Here is a 24020-nt window from a genome sequence, read left to right on the forward strand (position 1 = left end):
GAGGTAGCCCACCTGGGCTCTAGGCACTGAGGGTATGGGGAGACGTACCCCCAGTTCCGACGGCATCCCAGGCGAGAATCAAACTAATGACCTTCTTGCTGTGATGCGAGAGCACTACCACTGCACCACCAGTGCAGTGGTGTTGACAGTGTGTTTTTGATGGCATTCACAGTGTGTTTTTCTTTGTTTTTTCACAGAGCTGTCAGGATGCTACTGCCCAGGTGGTTGCTTGGGACGTGTCTGTGGTTGCTATGCTTAGCAGAGGTGTGGGCGGTGACCTTCAAGCTGGCTGTGATTGGTCCATGGTCATGTGACCCCATGTTCTCCAGGGCGTTGCCCACGGCTGCAGCCAACCTGGCGTTGTCACGGTTACGGAGCGACAGTGGCTTGAGCAGAGGATTCTGGTATGACATATCCCTTCTGGAAGAAGACTGCTCTGCTTCTAAAGGTGACAGATCTATAGAGCTCATTACTTAGTAATATATTATTATTTGTTGAAGACTGCTCTACTTTAAAAGAGACACAGATCTATAGAGCTATAGAGCTAAATATGTCAGTACTTATCATTAAAGGAGCTAAATGTGACATTCAGCCCTACTAGATGCCTGCAAACCACTATTATACAATATAATTCTAGCGAGAGAGGCAAGTTATATTGTTGTGAGGAGTGAAGGAAGCCATGCCCCCTCAGTGTTGTGAAAACAGGCTTGTTGTTTCCAAGCCTGTCCAAAGACTGGAGCATCCGTCTGCTCCCCCGTGTTTAAAAATAGACTGACCCAGCGAGGCTTGGGAGCATAATGTGGATCACCCCGTGACTGTGATTGGAAAAATTGGTTATTTTACAGGTCCATAATTACATATGAACTACATATGAACACCAATGTAATTAACATTGCTGTTACAAATAGTTTGTAACATATGTAACTACATATGTAGTTACATATTAACTATTTGTAATTAGACATGAACACCAATGTAATTACACTGGTGTTCATATGTAATTCATTATGTAGTTACATGGTACCGAACCTGTGAAATGGAGTGAGTCTATTCAACTGTAGTTCATATTTAGTTAAATGGTACCGGACCTGTAAAGAAGCTACAGCCTGGGACAGAATTTGCTAAAACCCAGTGGTGGATTCGAACCAGTGAACATCTGATTGGAATGCACGCAGTTTTAACCACTCTCAAAAAATATGTAAAATAAGTTATTGGTTGAAAAATACAGACATTTTCCTTTAATACTAGAAATATTAATTGCACGCTTAGCATGCTCATTCATAGCATGTCTCGCATGCATTGCATGCTCGCGCAGACCAATCGTGAGCCACGCCGCGTGGAGCCCCTCGCCTTATTGTAGTAGTGAGATATTATGTATGTACTGAACGTGAACCACAAAGGCTCAGTCCTTCGCGTGGCCGCCCCGGTTAGAATCCGACCTGTCTGGCCCTTTGCAATCCCCCGTCTCTCTCCCCTTTCCTGTCTACATACTGTCCTGCCAAATAAAGGCACAAAATCCCCCCCCCCCCCCCCGCCCCCAGCCATTTTGTTTGTTTTTGCAAAATGAAGCTTTACAGTCATGTGACGTGGTCACAGGCCAATACAAAATAATATGCAAAAAAAAAGTACAGTAGGCATCTCACATTTGGAGCCGTTATCGTGAAGATACAACATTTTGCACCTAACATTACTATGCAAGTTGATGCGACTGAGACTGGGTTGTCTAATGCCAAGATCAGACTACACAATATTTCTTGTCTTTCACAATGTCATCATGTCAGACGAGACAATCGTGTCTTGGCCGTGAGACTGGCAAAACTATGGGCCCTATCTTCGTACGGCGCTATCGTTTGCGCTGCCGTTTGCGTGCCTCTTATTGCTATCTTCCCTGCATCTTAATGGCAAGTGCAGCTTCAAGTAGGGTGAGCAGATGTCATGAGTAGAAGACGGTAGAAGGGAGCAAAACAAACACTGCGGTGCGCACACGTGTACTACAGTACCTGCACGTGTAGTGACGTACTGTATGTCGTCATAACAACAACACTCAAAGGCTGGCTTGGCTATCCTTCGGTACGTAGGCTACTCATCTCATCTGCAGAATGAAATGTTCAACAGCTTTCTGCCTCATCTGCTGCTCATATTGGGCACATTCTTGTCAAATATGTATTTGATAGTAACACCAAAGTAAAACCAGAAATCCCAATATCGCAGGTGGTGTTGCTCCATGGTTTGTGTTTTGCAGATTCACTTGTGTTGTTCAGTCAGCCCTCAGCCAGGCAAGAAGCCTGCTGGAGAGAGGAGAGATTTCCCTTCTCTATTCTGTCCAATAGACCAGACTAGTGTCCTCTAGAGAGAGAGTGGCATCAGCGGAGGACCAAAATGAGAGACTCATTAGCCAATGAACAGCCAGGAATGGGTCTCGCGCTACTTTTGCATGCTAAAATAAAGCTGATAATGTACAATTTGATTCAAGGGGGAAAAAACCCTTTCAGAGTACAACACAAACTGTCTATTTTGCTGCAACTCGACAGTGCTGCTTAATCCAGGACCTTACTTCCTGGAACTCTTGAGAGTAAAAAACTGGTCCATTGGAGTGAATGGAGATGTCGGAACTCTACTATTATACGGCTCTGGACCAGACCAGACCAAATGAAAATCGCAACAATGTTGCAACTTCACCCCCCCCCCGAGTCCGCCAGCTTATATGTGAAAGGGACCTTAGGCCATGTCCACACGGAGACGTGTCACACGGAGACGAGTTTAGGTGTATCCGCTAAAAAAAATTCTCGTATAGACATTTCGTCCAGACCGAACCAGCGTTCTGGGAGTATACGTTCTGGGAGTATACGCTAATTTTTGAAACCGGGTCCCAGAGTGAATAAATCTGAAGACGCCACCCTTGCATTTCCGTGTTTACAGCCCATGTGCATCTTTCCTGAACCGATGACGCCATAGCCCCACCTCTCTCCGCCAGCAACAATTTAGGCTTACAGTGCACTAGCGTTCGTGCTACAGCAGCTACTGAGCCTGTTAGGGCTCTTGCAGCAAAATATAATGCTCCTCTATTACCACTGTCAGCAACAAGTGGACACGGAGAACACCATGTACAACATCCTCAGGGCTCCACAGCTGACTCTTCCCATCCACCCCTCCCCAGTCCCCTCCCTTCATCGGATATTTCCCAGAAGGCTTAGCGGCGGCTATGTTTTTACAATAACACAAACAAAATCAGGCTAAACGTGTTAGATAGAAATAATATTTATTTGTAATACAACATGCAATTCTGGAATATTTTAATATTGGACAAAATGAAATGAAATGAAATGTAAACCCTGAGTGTAACAGACATACTCGGGGTGGTCTATATAGCCCTCGCAAATACAACGTGAATAGTGAAGTGAGACGTTTGACGACCACACGGTTGTGATGTCCACTCGTGTCCATTCCAACAAGACTTTAGCTTACTTGACACCACTTTTTCAATAAAAACACATTTATGCCATGAGTTTATATAATGTATATTTATGTTGCATCATTTAGCCTGTGTTGTGATGTGCAGGAGCGGCCAATATGCTGGGATGTGATTGCAACATAAGTCTAAAGATCATGGAAGTGGATGATATCAGGAAGCTTACCGATTGTTAACATTCTATATTGTAGGCTACAGGGATACCATCATATCAGCCCTGCTGAACAGCTCTGCATTTGCCTGTATAGGTTTAATCATTTCATCGACATGGCAAACCTCCCCGCAAAGCCAAGGGTTTAAGCTGCTCGCTACAGTGAGATACACGTCACATTATAGACTGTCCGCCCCTAGTGGTTGAATGCCATTATTGACGAGATTGTCTTGTTCTCTGTTTTTGGTGTACTTTGTGGCAGCGTTACAGCACCACTTACCGGCCTGGCATATATACTACAGCGGTTTCCGTGGTATTCAGTGGTTTCATGTGGATATACACATTTCTTGAAATGATTCCGTGTTTATGGAAAACTTTTCTTAAACGAAAAAAAAAAAAAATTGCTTCCGTCTCCGTGTGGACATGGCCTTAGTCTTCATTTGCCGATATTTACTGTAGTCTTCACTAGCCTACTACACTGCTGCTATAACAAAATACATTTATAAATGCAATTCTACTGTGCTTAGTTTGTTTTGTTCAGATGAACCAGTAGGCTAATTATGCAGCCTACTACAGTAGCCTATATGCTTCTACTTCACTAGACAGTATGGTTCAGCATGCACACCGTTGAGGTTATTCTGAAGAATATTCTGGACAGTATTTGTCATTGTTCCAATAATAATAAACATATCCGCATAAAGCAAGCATATTCGTCTACTCCCATGTTGATAAGAGTATTAATCGATTAATCGCGATTAACTATGGACTATGGGTTAAATATTTTAATCGATTGACAGCCCTAATTATAACATGTCACGCTTACCAAAACTAACACAAAAAATAGAAGTGCACACGGAGAGCGCAGACCTCTGCAAAGGCCAATACTCCAGCTATGATGTGCAAATATTGCAAATACCCTGACACACCCACATCCCCCCAGCCACTTGTAACAGTCACAAATGCCTAGATCCTCTGTTTTGGGAACATTATTTGGTTGCAATTACATGTTGGTCCACTGTGTGGCGCTCCTTGTTATTGTATTGGCTTTATTCACTTCCTTCTCAGTCTGCCTCCAATGCAAGACGCAAGTCAGACCCTTCTCTGTAACAACTTGGTGTGTGCGACGTTAGCTGGCTATCCAGGAGGCTAACAGAAGCTACACAACACCACCAAACGTGTTACACACTCCCCTACCCACCCCTCAAATCCCGACTCTCTCTGACCTTCTTATCCCTACCTACAGCTGATTTTCGCTAGCTCTGCCCCCTTTCCTGACCATGCCCCCCCTCAAATCACCCAGATACACCTAGCCACCCCCAATACCCACCCCTCAAACCCAGAATCTCTATGACCTTCCTATCTCTATCTCACAGCCCCTTTCCTTACCATGCCCCCTCCCACCACCCAGATACACCCAGCCACTCCCCTTACCCACCCCTCGAACCCCGACTCACTACAACCTTCCTGACCTTCATATCCCTAGCTACAGCCCGTTTCCCCTGGCCCTCCCGCTTTCCTAACCACACCCCCTCCCACCACCCAGATACACCCAGCCACTCCCCTTACCCACCCCTCGAACCCCGACTCACTACAACCTTCCTGACCTTCATATCCCTAGCTACAGCCCGTTTCCCCTGGCCCTCCCGCTTTCCTAACCACACCCCCTCCAACCACTCGAACCCTGACTCTCTATGACCTTCCTATCGCTAGCTACAGCCCCCTTTCCCTGGCCCTGCCGACCATTTCATTCAGCAGCGGAATAAAATCTCTTTCTGCTCCCTGCAAGCTCTGCCATAGGCTCCGACCAGCTTTGATCGACCAGCTCCAACCATTTATGGAGTTCCTTTCCGCTCCCTGCGTGTCGCTCTATGGTCACTCTCAAATGCCTCCGCCGCTGTGAAACAACAATGCTAGCTCGTTGCTACACACTGAAAATGGCGAAGATTTGATTGTGTAATAAAGCAGGCCTGCTTGGTACTTTCGGTGGATGGCTATAAAGATAACATAGCCATTTTTCCCCCGCTAGCCCAGAGTGGAGGTATGACCAGCCAAACTCTCTCCCGGTGCAGAGAGATACTTGATGAATGTGTCCTATTGATATTATGTTTCCTATTGATTTGTGTGTTTTTATCTGTTATCAACAGCGTAGGCCTAACTCTGACCTGTGACCATTGTATTGTTTCAGGTCTAACCCAGCTGACCTTTGTAGTGTTTCAGCTCTAACCCAGCTGACCTTTGTATTGTAAACTTTAAGCTCTAACCAAGCTGACCTGTGATCTTTTTATTGTTTCAGCTTTAACCCAGCTGAGCTGTGACCTTTATATTGTTTCAGCTCTAACCCAGCTGACCTTTTACCTTTGTAGTGTTTCAGCTCTAACCCAGCTGGCCTTTGACCTTTGTATTGTTTCAGCCATAGATGTTTTATTACTATAGATCAGGGGTTCCCAAACATTTCCTCCAAGTACCACAAATTTCCCAGGGACCACTTCCACTGCGTATACCAAGACCCCCCCAAAAATGTTGCTGATTGTTGCTGTTTTTTTTCCTTGCCAAAATGTAGCCTAACTTTGGAGTGTTATTTAGCTACCTTCCTGACAAACTAGAATGACATGGTTGATAGAAATTGATTCCTTAGGTCTTCTAGTTTCATATGATACCAGACACTTCACTCTTCCATTAGGCTGTTGAACTTTTGACTTTGCTGCGCCCACCCCATATCAGTACTGCACTATAGCACACTTTTAATTTATGTGTGGATACTCTGTGTCTTGTGTGATTGATTGCTGTGCAATTGGGGTTTTGTTTTGTTTTCACCTACTTGTTTTTACTAAGTATGTTTTATACCTGATTTTAATTACTCTGCTTGAAACTTGCTTCTTATAGAGGGTATGCATGTGATGTCACAGAGGCAGAAGTCACTGTGGGGTCACGCCCACGGAGTCACAGCAAGACTGAGCTTGAATGCAGTAATCAGCCTAGATAACTGACACCTGCTGCTCAGGGAGGAACTTGACACTCATTTTGACACTCATTCCCGATTGAGGGGAACCCAGCTGACCTTTGACCTTTGTATTGTTTCAGCTCTAACCCAGCTGACCTGTGACCTTTGTATTGTTTCAGCTCTAACCCAACTGACCTTTGACCTTTATATTGTTTCAGCTCTAACCCAACTGACCTGTGACCTTTGTATTGTTTCAGCTCTAACCCAGCTGACCTTTGGCCTTTGTATTATTTCAGCTCTAACCCAGCTGACCTTTGGTTTTTCTTTTTGTTCACATATGAGGATACATTACACATCAAATAACACAAACATGATGGGGTAGTATAGCATACATACATCAATATACAGTAGGCGTTTAACATAGTGCAAATACTTCAGAGATGGGGTGACATACAAACCCAGCTGACCTTTGACCTTTGTATTGTTTCAGATCTAGCCCAGCTGACCTTTGGCCTTTGTATTGTTTTAGCTCTAACCCAGCTGACCTGTGAACTTTGTATTGTTTCAGCTTTAACCCAGCTGACCTGTGAACTTTGTATTGTTTCAGCTCTAACCCAGCTGACCTGTGAACTTTGTATTGTTTCAGCTCTAACCCAGCTAACCTTTGTATTGTTTCACTTTCAGCTCTAACCCAGTTGACCTTTGACATTTGTATTGTTTCAGCTCTAACCCAGCTAAGTGACATGGAAGGATATGGTCACGCCTACATTGGACCTTTTAATCCTATTCTTTGCCACGCTGCCTCCTTATTGACTCAACACTGGGAGGCGGGGCTGGCCTCGCCTGGCTGTCTGGATGCTGATTGGCCCAGCCTGCCACCCATCACCCCTCCAAGCAGGGTCCTGTTCACAGTCCTAAGGTTCTTCCGCTGGGCCCATGTGGGTGTGGTCTCCTGTAAGTAGGCATGGTCTCTTATATGTACGGGTGGTCTATTATAACTTTATTTGTTTATTAAAAGGATCCCCATTAGGTGACGCCTAGACGACAGCTATTCTTGCTGGGGTCTAAGACAACAATAGACATTACATGACAAGCAACAAAGCAAAATATAAAAACAAAAAGGAAAGAACAAAAATAACAAATAAAAAGCAAATCTAAACCAAGACAGACAAAAGCCTGGTCAGCTAGCCCTCTAGCTGGCCAATGGACCCAAATATTAAAATATGGTCAGTACATCTCTCTATACACTAGAAATCAAACATAGAAAGTGATGTGACAAACATAATTGTGAGTGTGATAGTGTGTGTGACTGTAGGTGGGATCTGAGCATCCTTTTAAAACCTACCTTCCGTTTCATGGAACGAATATTGCTTGGTAAACAATTCCAAGACGCAATAGTCCTGTATATGACAGCTTTCTTCATGTAGTTGGATTTTGGTCGGGCTAAAGTCATCTGTCCACAACTCGCCCCTCTGGTGGAGTCTGCATGAATACTTGAACTATAAATTATGTTGTTGGAAAGAAATTTAGGAGTCTGAGTTTGAATAACACTATTAAAATATACAAGTAAGTTGGCCGCTCAACACTAAGCCATGTGTGACGTGTATGGCTATCAGCTACGCTCGACATAGGGGAGCAGCCCAGGACCAGTCTGGCTGCCTTGTTTTGTGCTACTTGTAACTTTCTGAGTAGACCTTTAGAAGCAGATGACCATACCACCGAACAATAATCCAGATGACACAGAACCAATGAACACAAAATTTGGTGAAACAATTATGGTGTAAGAACCGGTGCACGCTTTCTTGTAATGGCAACTGCTCTGCTCATCTTGGCAACTATTTTGTTGATGTGATCAGACCAAGACAGTCAAGCCAGAGTCCTAGAAGCTTTGTTGTTTTTACTTGTTGTATAGTTTGACCCTCTATATGTGAATTTATTTTAGGATTGTGTGATAATCTATAATTAGAACCAACTATTATGCAAACTGTTTTTGATATGTTAAGTATAAGTTTATTCATTTTGATGCAGTTATATATTATGTTAAGCTCACTAGACAGGACCTGATTAAACTCTGAACATGTGGGTGCCGCGTAATGACTAGACTTATCAGCATACATAGTCAAGCTAGCCTGTCTTATTGCATATGGCATATCATTAGGAAATATTGAAAATAGGAGGGGTCCTAGGCAACTCCCCTGCGGGACACCACAGTCCAGCCCCCGACTGCTTGAATAGAGATCCATTAAAATATACTCGCTGTGACCTAGAGGACACATAGCTCCTGAACCACAGAATAGCTGAGGATTTAAAACCATAACTAATAAGATTGGGAATCAAAATGTCATGATCGATCACATCAAAAGCAGCACTGAAGTCAAGCATCACTGTACGCACAATCATAGAGTTGTCAACCAGCTATCTGACATTGGTGTCATAACAGTGCAAGTGGAATGACCAGCCCTATAACGCCAGGATTGCACTGGTTGCATTTGCGTTGCGTTGCGGCTGTTCTCCGGTTTTGCTCCGTGCTCTGTGCTCCACCAACACTAACCGGCTGCGTGCAGAGCACGTCACGGCTCCGCTCCGCCAGACAGCTAGAGTGACGAGACCGACAGGTTCTCACGGTGAAATTGCGCAAGACAATTTGTATGTGGGATAAATACAACAACAAACAGGCAGAAGATCATTGTTCCCAACTGGAGAAGCAGAGGAGGGGTGGACTTGCTTGGTGTTGTCCTTGTAAAAAGGATGGGTTGTGTCATATATTATTTTGTGGTTTTCCACTTCAATTATGAACTTTTCCTCATACATGTTTGTCCTCTGGCTTGATATTTAATGCTGTAAACACCTCTGCCCGGTTGACTCCATGCCTGGCTCCGCCCAACTTGCTGCAGCTTTGCTCCGTCATCCGTGAAAAATAGAAGCCTTGCGTATCTTTTTCGGAGAGCTCCGGATCGTCGGAGCTGGGACGGAGTAGACACGCAACGCAGCGGAGTAGGTGGGAGTTGACACAATGATTAGAGTGGAAACGTATCGGCTCCGAAGCCATACCGCAGCGCAGACGGACCGAACACGGACCCAGTGGAATGTGGCCGTAAGCATGCTGGTGCATAGTTGTTAAACCGTTTGCAGAAAAATTTACTTATTTGCTCAAACACAATCTTAAGCTAAGTACATGCAGAATGCTGATAGGCCTGCTGTTGGGACCGCATAAAGTTGATTTTGTGTATTTGGGAAGTGGAATAATTCTTCCATCCTTCGATAATTTTGGACACACACCATTAATCAGACATCTATCAAAAATGTGACAAATTGGTTTGGAAACATGTACGGCAGATATTCTTAACAATTTGCTATCAAGGTGGTGCCAAGGTGGTGTCAGCAGACTTATCATCTGGCAGAGAGCTTAACAACCTTTTTACCATCCCAACATCGACCATGGTGAAATTCAAAAGTGCACATTTTATCATTCGTAATGCATTTTTTATAAGCACCTCAGAGTTGGAATTCACAGTTTTGACCATGTACTCTCTGAGTTTGGAAACCTTGTTGACAAAATAATCATTAAAATAATTTGAAATCTGAAAAGGCTTAGTCAGGTAAACACCATCCGATTCAACAAACGAACTGCAGGCCCTCTTTTTACCCATGATTCCATTCAATACATTCCATATTGTCTTACTGTCATTACCACTGTCAGAAAATCTCTGTTGATAATAGGTTATCTTATTTGCTCTGTTAATTTTAGTCACGTGGTTTCTTAACTTACAGTAGCCTAATACTTTCTGTCATCAGGGGAACCACAAATAACAGCGTGTAGCATCTTGTAAGTAGGGATGGGGATCATTATTGATATTGATACTGTTCGGAGACTTCAATCCGAATCTTTATCAATTCCAATATCAATACTTTTCTCTTATTTGGTGGAAAGATGAGACATCTATACATTTTTAACATAACTGGTATTGCTTTTATTGCTTAACAGTAAGGGACTGTTTGATTTCTGAACAGAATGACATTTGGCTAGCCTGGGACAGTCGGCAGGCAATTACATTTAATTAAAAAACTTTATTAGACAATCAATGTATTTGTGCACCAGTGATTTGAGGTAAATGACATGACTCTCATCTCTCGAGAGTCAATTAACATTACTTTATAGGACCCGCTAGACTAAATAGCAGTATCAATAAGCTCGGACCTTGTTGACCTTTGGGTTTTGAGAAATGATCGATCAATACCGTTTGATACCGGGTCCCGATCCCCATCCCTACTTGTAAGTTGGCGTGGTCTCTTATAATATGTACTATTATAAGTAGGCAGCTAACCCGGTAGTGTTGGTATGTGGATGATACTGGCTAGCTAACCTGCTAATGTTTCTCTGTGGATAATGCTAGCACAGTGAACTGAAATATGATTGGATGTGTTTCTTTTTCTCCTTGTGTGGGTGTGATCTTTAGCTCCGACTGACCTATGGGAGAGCACTGGACAGGAAGTGGCCTCTGCCCTCAGAGCTCTGGGCCTGCCGGTTGGTCCAGTGGTTACCATGGAAACCAACAAGGGGGAAGGACCTCGACAGGCGCTGAGAGCCATCAGAGAGGCTGACAAGGTCAAAGGTCAGAGAGTGTGTGTGTGTGTGTGTGTGTGTGTGTGTGTGTGTGTGTGTGTGTGTGTGTGTGTGTGTGTGTGTGTGTGTGTGCCTGCGTGCCTGCGTGCGTGCGTGCGTGTCTGTGTGTGTATATATACAGACGACTTTTTCTGACTCCTGGCTCCATCATTTCATTTCAACTGGTTTCCTTCAAGTGGTTCACTGTTTACCTTTTGGCTGTGAAATTTAATTCTCTATCAGCCGCTTTCAGACATGCCTAGGAACTTGGGAGTTATCTAGAGGGGATCTGGGTGGCGGTGTATGTATGAACACATTTTGGTGAGCTATGCGTGCTCCCACGACCCTCCTACTCTCCGGCTATAAGACAACCTCCTACCCTAGTATCAGGGGCGGATTGTTCCCCCTCCCCTCCAGAGCTCCGTGAAGTAGCCAGCTCAGTGAGTGGGATGAGGTGAGGGAGAGAGACAGAAAGCCAGCGTGACAGATTATTATTATTATATAAATAGTCGATGTGAATGAGCGAGCGGACAAAAACATGCAGTTTCAGTTTTTCCAAATGAAGCTCGAACCTGCTCCGTGTACGTCAGCCAACAGGCTACGCATTGCTGGATTGAAACGCTCATGGCTTTAATCTTATTTCATTTCTGCATAGCTTCGCAGAGCACACACATTTAAAATAGAGCATTTTTGGACGTGAGGGTCATCCTGCTTCCCAGTATTGGACATCGCTAGGTAGGGTATCTGGATCTGGTTGCGTTCATGCCTTTGATTTAACGTTTACACAGCGTTTGTGAAGATTCACGTGCAGAACCGCAAATTCCAAGTAGCGTCAAGTCAGGCAGTATAAAACGGAAACTTCCAGGTATAACCTTTGCAATAATGGCAATTAAATAAAGTAAATGCACGTGTAATGTTTTTTTGTCAAGTCAAGTCAAGTCATTTATTTATAAAGCACATTTAAAAACTCAAGAGCCAACCAAAGTGCTGTACAGTCAAAGGCATAAAATACAGGATACTGCAACACAGAGGACAATGCAGGACAGAGGACAGTACAACACAAACACAATACATCACATAGGACCGAGGGGACAGAACAGTGGGGAAGGGGCAGGATAAATTACAAGGGAGTGTGTGAGTTAGGGGGTGGGAGAGTCAGGGTTTATTGAAGGCTAGGGAATAAAAGTGAGTTTTTAATCTAGACTTAAATGTTTCCAGCGAGGGAGCAGATCTGATCTCCTGGGGTAGCTGGTTCCACAGCTTGGGGGCCACAGCCGAGAAAGAGCGATCGCCCCTCGTTTTGAGTCTGGTGCGGGGGGGGACCAGCCGAGCCTGGGAGGAGGATCTTAGAGACCTGGGTGCTGAGTGGGGGGTTAGCAGCTCTGTAATGTAGGGGGGTGCTGCACCTGATAAAGCCTTAAAGGCCAGGAGGAGGATTTTAAAGTTGATCCTAAATGGGACTGGGAGCCAGTGTAGGGATGCTAGAACTGGGGTGATGTGCTCTCTTTTTCTGGTGCCAGTAAGAAATCTAGCTGCAGAGTGTTGGACCATTTGGAGACGGGACATGGCTGCTTGACTAATGTGTGTGTGATCCGAAAGATACAGAACAGAGATAAGCTGGAAGAATATCTGCTCCCTTCGAAAAGTCAATTTTAACCCGTAGTGAGCAGTGTTGGGGGTAACTCATTACAAAAGTAACATATTACATGTAATATGTAACTTTTAGCAGTAACTCAGTAATATAACTTATTACTTATAGGATTTCAGTAATATTATACCAGTTACTTTGTCAAGTAACTCAAGGTACAAATTGAGTTTTTTTTTTTTTTTAAATCAAAGCACATATTTAAATTGTTTCCTAATCAAACTGTGTTTTTATGCAAATAACCACTATATATGACAATAACAAAGGAAAATAATAACATTTAGAATTTTGGATTGTTTACACTGATTTTAAGACTGTTGAAATTATTTTTCGGGATGGTTCCGGGGCGGCGAGGTCGTTCTGCTACTGTTATTACAGTGAAAGTAATGCAAAAGTAGTGTAATAAGTAACAAGTTACTCTACACAGACAGTAATATTGTAAAGTAACTTATTACTTTCAAATGAAAATAACTAATAATATGTAGTATATTACATTTTGAAAGTAACTTGCCCAACACTGGTAGTGAGTCGACCGTTCTGATTTTTTGTTACTAAGTAATACAACATTGATTTTATTTTGAAGGTAAAAACGTCTAGCTTCCTGTATTCTGTATAATTCTAGTAGGGTTGATGCATTTTAGGACTGAACATAGCAAAGACCTGTTTTCTTTGTAGTGCTTGAGACTCGAGGAAATCGATGCATCTGGCCGTGAGTTGTAGGGTTGTTTAATTAATTACTACTAACGTTATGCGCAAACAATTATATGCCGTGAATGTTAGGCAGTTATCGCCCATTATGTATTTTTAGCAACTTGTTTTTTTGACTCTGCATGTCGTGATAGTTTGTTGAATGTCAATGCGATTCACTTAAAGCCCCATTCAGTAAGTTTTCCAACTGCGCCCTCTGCGTGCATTAGTATCGATAACGATATCGCCGTTCAAAGTCAACAAAACACAGCGCCAGAAAGCTCTATGTACATGTTGTGACATCGGGTACTCACCACGTGATGAAATAATAATCCATAGTTCCGTGAAACATCATTTTCGTAGCAAATCCGAATCGAGTTACTTCCTTGCTTTCATGCAGACAGCGCTTACGCTGTACAGCGCATGCGCACATCCTTTTCTTTTTTTCTATTTTATTGACACGGGACGCTGACAGCAAACTGCTTAGTCCCAGTGCTGGCCAATGGAGGGCGGTGTGGGATAAATAAAGCCGAGAGTCTCCCTATTACATGTCAATCTACCATGTCCTAAGACTAAAAATATCTTATATTACAGTAAAAAATGTCAAAAATCTTACTGATTGGGGCTTTAAGGCTATGCTCAGACAGTGAAGTGCAGCTGTGTGGTGAGTTTTCACAACTCCCCATTGTGTGATCAGGCCCAAATTCCCCCCACCCCCGCCCCCTCTCTACTTTACACCCGGAGGTGCTCCACATGTTGAAAGCAACATGCCTCATCAAGTGTACCCTGAAAGGGTACACTTCACGTATCCCCCGGGTCAGGCTCAGGGCAAGCAATCCTGACCTGACCCGGAGTTCATGTCTGAAAGTGGCTATGATAACATGAGGAGCACCTTGACACATGTCTGGGCTGGAAGTCTGATGTGTTTAATCTGAGTTTAAAACGTACGATGAAAATGTACATGTGCACGCGCTGTATCAGCAAGAGCCGGTCTGCCCTATATGCTCACTACGCAGCTAGCATAAGGCTCCCAACACTGTAAAAGGCCCCACAAATTGTGCAAATCAGAAATGAAACTAATAAATGGATCTATTGCAACTGCAGCGCACAGCAAACCTGCCATTTTGGCCTGGAGGAGACACCTCTGATTGGCTGTCACGGTTCTGTGCTGTTGTCCCATTGGCCAAAGCAGCGCTGCCAAAAAGGAAATGTTGTCAAGTCTTGCCTCAACACTCTTTGGCGGCAAGAGTGAGTTCACTCGCCCGTCACGTGAACTCACATTTAATTTGGTTCTGCGTGACGAGCATGGGCGGGCATAGTTGCCTTGACAGACAACTCCTTCAGCCAATCAGCGTCGGATCCAGTCAAACCCAAATCCACTCGGGAGAATGGCAAAAACATATTTTCCGCCGAGAAACTCTGCGGTTGCGGCGATACTCCTGTAATTGTTTAATTGTTGTTATTGAGTCTATTTCTGCAATATCTGCACTTTATGGCTGTTTAAACTAGACAAACGCTGACATTACCCCTCGAGACAATCAGGCAAGGAGGTGGCCATTATTGTTTTGTTAGTGCAGTGCTAGTGGCGTTCCTGATTGGCCAACGTGCGCTGTCAATCACAGTGCAGTCGCTGATTGGCTCTTCCGCTCTGCAGCTTCTGCTAAACCCCCCCACTGGCTTTGGGGCCAGACCGTCACGCAGAACCAAATGAAAATGAATGTGAGTTCACGTGACGGGCTGGTTTACCAGGCTAAGTACATGCACAAACTCAGTTGATCCACAGTCAAGCTCGTCCAGTACTACTAACACAGACCCAGTACAGTCGGCTTCAGCAAGTACTAACAAAGACCCAATACAGCTTAAGCAAATAATGGCAGGTGATTTACAGGAGGATTGTAGTGGGAGCACTGAGGTGACAGGTGCAGAGTAGTCTCTACCCAGACTCAAATATTACGTTGAATCGCTGTGCTCCGCATACTACATCTTCTGTGCCAGTTAACAGCCACTGCTGGTTTTGAAGGCGGATTGAAATTGAATGAGTGACAGGTTGTAGCACCGATGAGAGAGCAGTTCGAAAAATGGGCTGCGCCTCCCATGTTGTCTGATAGCAAAGTCGTTACTGATTGGAGAGGACTGAAGCCATCACTGGCATATGACTGGCCAAGTGAACGGTTCCCTCCCATAACCAGCCCTCTGAGGGAAAGTGTCCCAGACCCAGAGAGAGCGCTGCAGCATGCAGTAACGTAGTGTATCAGCGTAAGAACTCTCATGGGTCTGGCGTTGAGACTAGGTGCAGAGGCATCATGCCCATTTAAACTGAGGGGAAAAAAAGCAAAATTTGTGACCGTCATTAGTAGTAGAGCATCAATCCCCTTTTCAAACATGAAAATTAAATGCTGTTAGTTATTATAGGCATAGTCTGCATAGCAAGTTAGTTGGCTACTTGTACCAGGCAGCTAAAGTTAGCATTGTAATGTTAGCCATCCCTCAATCACGTTCTTTACATGTCATGTAGAGCTGTTATGGCAGTGAGCTGTTCGTTTTTACCACCACTATCACAGGTTATAGTTAGCAAAACATTGAATTCCATTTGATGTCTCCAGGTCAAGATGCAGTTCTCTAAAATAATTAGCATTGCGGATATAGTCTTTTTGTTGTAATGTGAATGTTCAGGTTTGGGGATTTTCAATCAGGCAGGCAGAGGGCCACTAAGGGGTCTGGGCGGGGTCCTACCAGCTACCTAGATGTTCAGCAGGAAAGGAAAGGTGCAAGAGTAGGAAGCAGCCTGACAATGAATGACTGCAGTGACATTGCTGAGTCAACTGAGATCTCAGTCTGTCTACATTTATTGACGTTATTACATTGGCGACGAGGATACTTCGGGTCTTGCCCAGCAAACACCATGATTCGTGAACTGTGCTCCACCCCTTGTTTCGCGCAACACGGAAGTAGGGGAGACCAGGGACAGTTGTAACAAGGACGTGTGTGTATGCATGCATGCGTGTGAAGGCTTAAAAAGAAGCAGCAAGCATTAGTGCATTACTGAGTCTATGTTCTGGGCTATAGCCTTTTATTTAAGGAATAAATATTGTTCCACAGATTGAACATGCTGTTTGGGGAGGTGAGAGTGAGACAGCATGTGTTCTGGGCTCCTGACTCTCCAACCTTTTTAAACCATTATTCTATGTTTTTAATTTTTGCAAGTATTAACTTGTTGCATTACCTGACTTTTATTGCAACAGCAACTGACAAACAACCAAAAGCTATGGATGGTGTTTGTAATCCTTGATATTTTGGTAGATTCTCTCTACCCGGCCTACTCTTTCTGCTGCATTGGATCCAGCCTAAGCCTGTAGCAGGCTGCAGACCATCATCTGCTAGCTTCAGCCTGGGCCTGGGCTTTTAAAATCTACCATCCAGCTCTGCTAGCTGTGGCCTGGGGCTTTTCACCATCCACCATCCAGCTCTGATAGCTGTGACCTGGGGCTTTCACCATCCACAAACCCTGCTCTGCTAGCTGTTGGCCTGGGGCTTCCACCATCCAGCTCTGCTAGCTGTTGGCCTGGGGCTTCCACCATCCAGCTCTGCTAGCTGTTGGCCTGGGGCTTCCACCATCCAGCTCTGCTAGCTGTTGGCCTGGGGCTTCCACCATCCTGCTCTGCTAGCTGTCACCTGGGGCTTCCACCATCCTGCTCTGCTAGCTGTTGCCTGGGGCTTTTACCATCCTGCTCTGCTAGCTGTGGCCTGGGGCTTCCACCATCCTGCTCTGCTAGCTGTGGCCTGGGCTTTCACCATCCTGCTCTGCTAGCTGTTGGCCTGGGGCTTCCACCATCCTGCTCTGCTAGCTCTGGCCTGGGGCTTTCACCATCCTGCTCTGCTAGCTGTGGCCTGGGGCTGGGGCCCACTCCATCCACCCTGCTCTGCAGCCTGAGGCCCACTCCATCCACCCTGCTCTATATAACTCTTTATGACTATAACTATAACTCCAATGACTCTTGGGCCCACATACATGGACATGCATGCACAGTCCTACCCTCTCCTTCCTTTCTTTTTGTTGTTTGTCTGTGTTTTATGTCTGTCTCTGTTGTGTTTTATGTTCGGAGGTTGGCCCTGCTCCGGTTGAGTGAACGCTGGCGCGTTTGGCTGCCGCTGCTCTCTGGTTCCTATGGCCATTATTATTATTATTATTATTATTATTAGATGGCTGGGTTAAGCAAAGTGCATTGGTACATTTATTATTAACAGCTTAGTTGTATAAGCGAGGGAAAAAGATTGGATCGGATTGATATCGGTATCGGCAGATACTCAAGATTGTGGTATCGGATATCGGATTGGATATGGAAAAAGTATTATCGTGCCATCCCTACTTCAAACCCTGCCTCAGCAAACAATGACAACAGGGAAATGGTGATATTTAGGATTTGGGTTGAAACTAATGTCTCAAACTTTTTGAGGCTTACAATTAGTCACATAAGACCCTAAATTACATAGTTAGAAGGTTTTTGTGGATTTCAGTTTCCAGGGTCTTTAACTTAACTTCTTTATCTCTATCTACATGTCTAGGCTGGTGGTCTGTTGTGTTTAATCTACTCTCTCTCCAGACTCAAATATTAGGTTGAATCGCTGTGCTCCAAATACTAAATAATAGAGTCTGTGCCACTTCACAGCCCCAGCTGCTGTTTTGAGGGCGGGTCTAGGGGGGGTCAAAATTGAATGACTGCCAGGTAGCACCAATGAGATGGGCAGAATCAGGCACCATAGGCACCTTACGCAGCTGGTAGTACCACGTTGTAATATTTGAATATTGATCATATATGTATGCCTTTTCTTTCTTTTCTTTTCCTGTGTCTTAGCTTGTTCGTTTTTGTTTTTCTGTGTTGTTCTAAAAGAAAATAAGGAAATAAAATATTGGTGGAAAAACTTGATAAAAAAACTCACACAAACTTCACAAAATCAACAGAGTAAACTGGCCAGACAAGCAAGTGTCAGCAGACGTGTCTCCTTGTGCGGGGTTTCTCAACTGGTGACTCAGGACCCAAATGTGGGTTGTGGGGCCGTTTTGGGTGGGTTGCGGATGCACGTGGCGAAACATTTTAAATAAAAAAATTGCTCCAAATACCCCCAAATGTTGTTGTCTCAATTTGTTTTTAGTGAAAGACTTCAGATTCTTGAAACTTGATGAGCATTAGCAATTTAACTTGTATAAAAACATATAGGTCTGTAATTCAAGATAAGTCTACCTTTTATTTCATTGGGTTTTTAGCCCTAGTTGCACTTTTGTTGCAACTTTTTATTTCATTTATTCAACAGTGCATGAAGGCATTGTGTATTTTTTGTGAAATAAATTTGAGTGGTATGAAAAAAATCGGAAATTTGGGTCATGACTTTATGACTAAGGGGAAATGTGGATCCTGAGGCTAGACCAATTGAGGACCACTGTCCTAGTGTAATGAGACATTGCTCATGAACTCATTTACAAAGGGTCACAGTCAGAGGTCAGGTCAGGCTAAACATCACAGAAAACATTGATTCAAATGCATTTAAAATGTGGATTTTTCTCCCCAGTGGTTATCATGTGTATGAGTTCGGTCTTGATTGGTGGAGAGGACCAGATGGAGCTCCTCTTGGCTGCTTTGGACATGGGGATGGTTTCAGATGGTTATGTGTTCATTCCCTACGATGCACTGCTGTACGCCATGCCTTACCAGGTACTGTATCTACCCCTACCCCTTACCAGGTACTGTACCTAACCCTGCCCATTACCAGGTACTGCACCTAACCCTACCCCTTACCAGGTACCCTAACCCCCTTACCATTCATGATTCAATACTTTATTGCCATGTCAACATAGTTGATTGGAATTTGTTTCAGTGCAGCTCTTAAAAACAGACATAAAACAAACTGGACTGTACCCTAACACTACAGGTACCCCTTTCCACACCTAATCCTAGCCTTAACAGGTACTGTATCTAACCAGAATGGAACGGAAGTTGGCAACCCGGCAGATTCGTTGTCCACCCACTATGCCGACCACCCGCAATGCCGACCTTAGGTTTAGGCGTGGGGGGTGGGAGAGGTTAGGTTTAGGGTTAGGGTCTGGGGGAGGTTAGGTTTAGGCATGGGGGTGGGAGAGGTTAGGTTTGGGGTTAGGGTCTGGGGGAAGTTAGGTTTAGGTGTGGGGGGAGGTTAGGTTTAGGCATGGGGGCTGGGAGAGCTTAGCTCCAGCCGGTCCACCGACACGCCTCGCTCAGCTGGTTCTGCTTGTGGGCTATCGGCATTGCAGCCTGTCGGCACTGCGGCCTGTCGGCACATAGACGCAGCACCGCAGATTCCCCCGGGATGGTAGTTACGTTTACAGTCCGGCAAGGAAACACGTTCGGGAACACCATGAAGAGAGAAGTGATAAAAGGAGCGACCAAAAAGTAGCGATAGGCTGTCTTGCAGGAAGAATGAGTGGGCAAGATAATTGAATTGCTGCGTTACAGAAAGTGTGCCAAGTCCGCGGCATAGATGCCCTCAAGGACGTGTTTGTTGCAGTTGTGCCGGAGTCGATTTAGCTGAAACACACATTCCGAATGCACCGCCCACGTGGTCCCTGGTTGGTCAATTCATATCTGTCACGGATCCTTTTTTTTGGCTTGGGGGCGGGCGTTTTGAGACTTGTGCTCCAGACGTTATGTAGATATCACCTACGGCTGGCACTGCGAGACGAATCTAACCCTAAACCTCACTCTAAGCAGGAATACTCCATTTACTCAAATTCTATTTGTTCAAACTACATGGAACTAAGTCAAGACTATGTTCATCAGGGGACATTCCTAAAGCTTACATTTCAATTGGGAAGCTCATGACTTAATGATTGAAGTAAAATGTAATCTAAATTGCTAGCAAGCCAGACAAATAATGTGCCATGAAGCTGTCAGCAAAGCCAGGTGTGCTAGGTTGTGCTAATTATAGGGCTAATGTTTGTGCTAACTCGGGTGGGCTGCTGGAGCTGTATGACACATCTCCTGGCATAAAGAGCGCTAACAAAAAGGAGAGGGCTTGGAGAAAAGTCAATGAGGAAGTTGGACTAGCTGATAAGTGCCGCTGATTGTGTCGTGCGAAAAATTCGCTTTGTGTTTGGTGTTGTCACACCGTAACAGTCTTGGCCTTGGATGTATGTATTATCAATACTATTTGTAATACTGTACATCATAGATGACTGGAAGCTGCTGTCTCTGTCCAGGGTGCAGCACTTTGGACCTAATCAACTTCAATTTAATATATTAATTTTAGAGGTAACTTCCCAATTCAACACACAAGGTATAATGAGAATGTTTGGCCCTTAATTGAATCAGGTGTTGAAACAGGACTAGAACGAAAGCTTGCAGGTCATTGGCTAATTCAGCTGTTTGGTTTCCTAATGAGCTTCTCCCTTCTGTCTGTCCAATCAGGACACAGTGTTCCCTCAGCTGACCAATAACACGCGGCTTCGCCACGCCTACAGTTCTGTGTTGACTGTTACCATGGAGTCAGACCAGAGCTTCTACGAGGCATTCCGCCAAGCTCAACTCAACAGGGAGATTCGCTCAGCTGTAGCTGCAACTGAGGTACACACATACAAGAGATGCTCACAAGTCCAAGTCAAATATCATTAGTAGACATTTCCTTAATGATGTTAATGTGCAAATAAATAAATACAGTCCAAGTCGCAAGTCACTATCTCTGACACACGCACATGCACGCGCGCACGCACGCACACACGCAGGCACGCAGGCACGCACGCACGCACGCACGCACGCACGCACGCACGCGCACACACACACACACACACACACACACACACACACACACACACACACACACACAGCAAAAAATGCTAAAGACAGCATAAATAATACAATGTGACATTGTTTGTGTTTGATGTTTCCACAAGTCTCTCCACTCTTTGGAACCATCTTTAACATGGTGTACTTTGTTACAGGTCTCCCCTCTCTTTGGAACCATCTTTAACACGGTGTACTGTGTTACTTTGTTACAGCCTTGCAGGCCTATCCTCTCTTTGGAACCCTCTTCAACATGGTGTACTTTGTTGCAGGTCTCCCTTTGGAACCATCTTTAACATGGTGTACTTTGTTACTTTGTTAGAGGTCTCTCCTCTATTTGGAACCATCTTTAACATGGTGTACTTTGTTACTTTGTTACAGGTCTCCCCTCTCTTTGGAACCATCTTTAACATGGTGTACTTTGTTACAGGTCTCCCTTTGGAACCATCTTTAACATGGTGTACTTGTTGCAGGTCTCTCCTCTCTTTGGAACCATGTTTAACGTGGTGTACTTTTTTACTTTTCTGGAGGTCTCTCCTCTGTTTGGAACCATCTTTAAATGGTGTACTTTATTATTTTGTTGCAGGTCTCTCCTCTCTTTGGAACCATCTTTAACATGGTGTACCTTATTATTTTGTTGCGGGTCTCTCCTCTCTTTGGAACCATCTTTAAGTGTACTTTATTATTTTGTTGCAGGTCTCTCCTCTATTTGGAACCATCTTTAAATGGTGTACTTTGTTACTTTGTTAGAGGTCTCTCATCTCTTTGGAACCATCTTTAACATGTTGTACATGGTTACTTTGTTACAGGTCTCTCTTTGGAACCATCTTTAAAGCTGCATTCAGCTATAAAATTAAGTATTAAAATAAGTGTTAAATTGGTCTATATTCTGACAGCAATCACTGAAATGAAGTGTTTGGTCAGTAACTTGTAACTCCCAACCCCCCACTGTACTCTATTGGCCCATTTCCACCGCTGGTATCAGCGCGGCCCCGCCCAGCTCGTCTCGCTTTTTTGTCTCATTCCACCGATCAAAAACGTGGACAGCCGGAGGCGGGGGTTTAGTGAAGACGCGGTCTTGCCTGGTGAGTTGCCGCCAGGGTAGAGGCTTCCCTTCTGCCCGTAGCACAACTCCCGTCCCCCGCGCAGTGCATGCATGTGAGTTTGAGTAACAACAAAGTGATATCCATTCTCCTGGCCGATTCTCACATTTGCCCATGTAGGTAATTTACAGGCACCAGTATTTCATGACCAGTTTAAAAGTTCCGTGTATGGATTTAATTTTAACATTATACGTTATAGCCTACCTCAGCTATGGGCGGAGGACAGATATGCGGTTGCTATGACGACCAGGTGTGGGCGGAGGCGAGTAAACTTGCTATGGAAACAGAGTCTATATCAAGTAGACCAGGTCGAGTAGAGCTGTACTGTGCAACAAATGAGCCATATCTGTCTGGTGGAAATGAGCCATGTCTCCTGTAGTCCTGCATGCAGGGCGGACCTATCTCTGCAACCGTAACTCTTAGAGACTAAGGGGTGGTGGCGTTGGATTTGGGGTGAAAAAATACATATGGTCATTTAAAAGCATCGCCATCTGACCTTCCCTTTCCCAGAAAGTGTCAACATTTCTCTGATTGGATAAAAATTGGCGTCGACCTCCCACTATCCAATCTGAGAAATGTTGACATTTTCTGGGAAACCGAAGGTCAGATCGCGATGCCTTTAAAGGACTTCATATACTGTATACAGCTGTCAACATTCAAGCTAAAAAGCCGTCATTGACAGACACAGAGCTGTGCAAAAGCCGCCGCTGTCAGGACTGCTCTGTGCCCATCTGCGACACACAGTTAGATTTTAGTTCAAGTTCAAGTTCAAGTTCAAGTTTATTGTCATATACCGGCAACAGTGCAAACATCTGTCACCTGCAATGAAAATCTTATACTCAGCACTCATATCAACTTCACTGTAAAAACGTATTAAAAGATTAAAAGAGGTATAAAGATAAAAACATACTTAGAAGTAAGTAAAAAAACAAGAAGCCCAATTTCACAGCAATTCACAACGACAGAGAGTTTACGCAAAAAAATTAAGTGAGCTATAGTGCTATAGTGCTATAGTGCAATAGTGAATACGGAATGGGGGGGGGACAGCAGCTTAACAGCCCAATGGCTGGGGGGGGGGGGGGCAGTCAACAGTTCAACAGCCCGATGGCTGGGGGGAGGGGGGGGGCAGACAACAGTTCAAAAGGTGTGTGCTGAGAGGGGGGGGGGGCAGACACTATTTAGAGGCCGAGTTGAGCATCCTGATGGCTTGGGGATACAGGCTGTCTCTGAACCTATTGGTTCGGGTCCGTATGCTCCTGTAGCGTCTGCCAGACGGCAGGAGCGTGAACAGTCCGTGGCTTGGGTGGCTGGGGTCAGAAAGGATCCTCTTGGCCTTCCTCCTGCAACGCTGGCTGTAGATGTCCTGGATGGCTGGCAGCTCAGACCTGGTGATGCGTGGGGCTGACTTGACCACCCTCTGCAGAGCTTTACGGTCAAGGGCGGTGCAGTTGCCATACCAGGCCATGATGCCGCCAGTCAGGATACTCTCGATGGTGCATTTATAAAAGTTGGTGAGTACCCTGGAGTCCAAACCGAACCTCCTCAGTCGACGGAGGAAGAAGAGCCGCTGTCTTGCTGCCTTCACCACCACACCTGTATAATGTGACCAGCTC

General features: G+C 44.7%; 1 protein-coding gene across 1 annotated transcript in view; it reads left to right on the top strand.

Moving 5' to 3' along the window:
* Positions 1 to 207: 207 nt before the first annotated feature.
* The window catches only part of LOC310779348 (retinal guanylyl cyclase 2-like), a gene marked incomplete at both ends in the record, with an annotated part of 126536 nt that continues 102723 nt past the window's right edge, over positions 208 to 24020 (top strand). Inside the window, 5 exons of the mRNA XM_083639887.1 lie at positions 208 to 448; positions 7285 to 7515; positions 11019 to 11174; positions 19062 to 19204; positions 20933 to 21088. Coding sequence (XP_083496013.1) covers positions 208 to 448; positions 7285 to 7515; positions 11019 to 11174; positions 19062 to 19204; positions 20933 to 21088 — 927 coding nt within the window. The remainder of the gene's footprint in view (positions 449 to 7284; positions 7516 to 11018; positions 11175 to 19061; positions 19205 to 20932; positions 21089 to 24020) is intronic.

This window comes from Poromitra crassiceps (assembly GCF_964638095.1).
Source record: "Poromitra crassiceps genome assembly, chromosome: 7".
NCBI lineage: Eukaryota > Metazoa > Chordata > Actinopteri > Beryciformes > Melamphaidae > Poromitra > Poromitra crassiceps.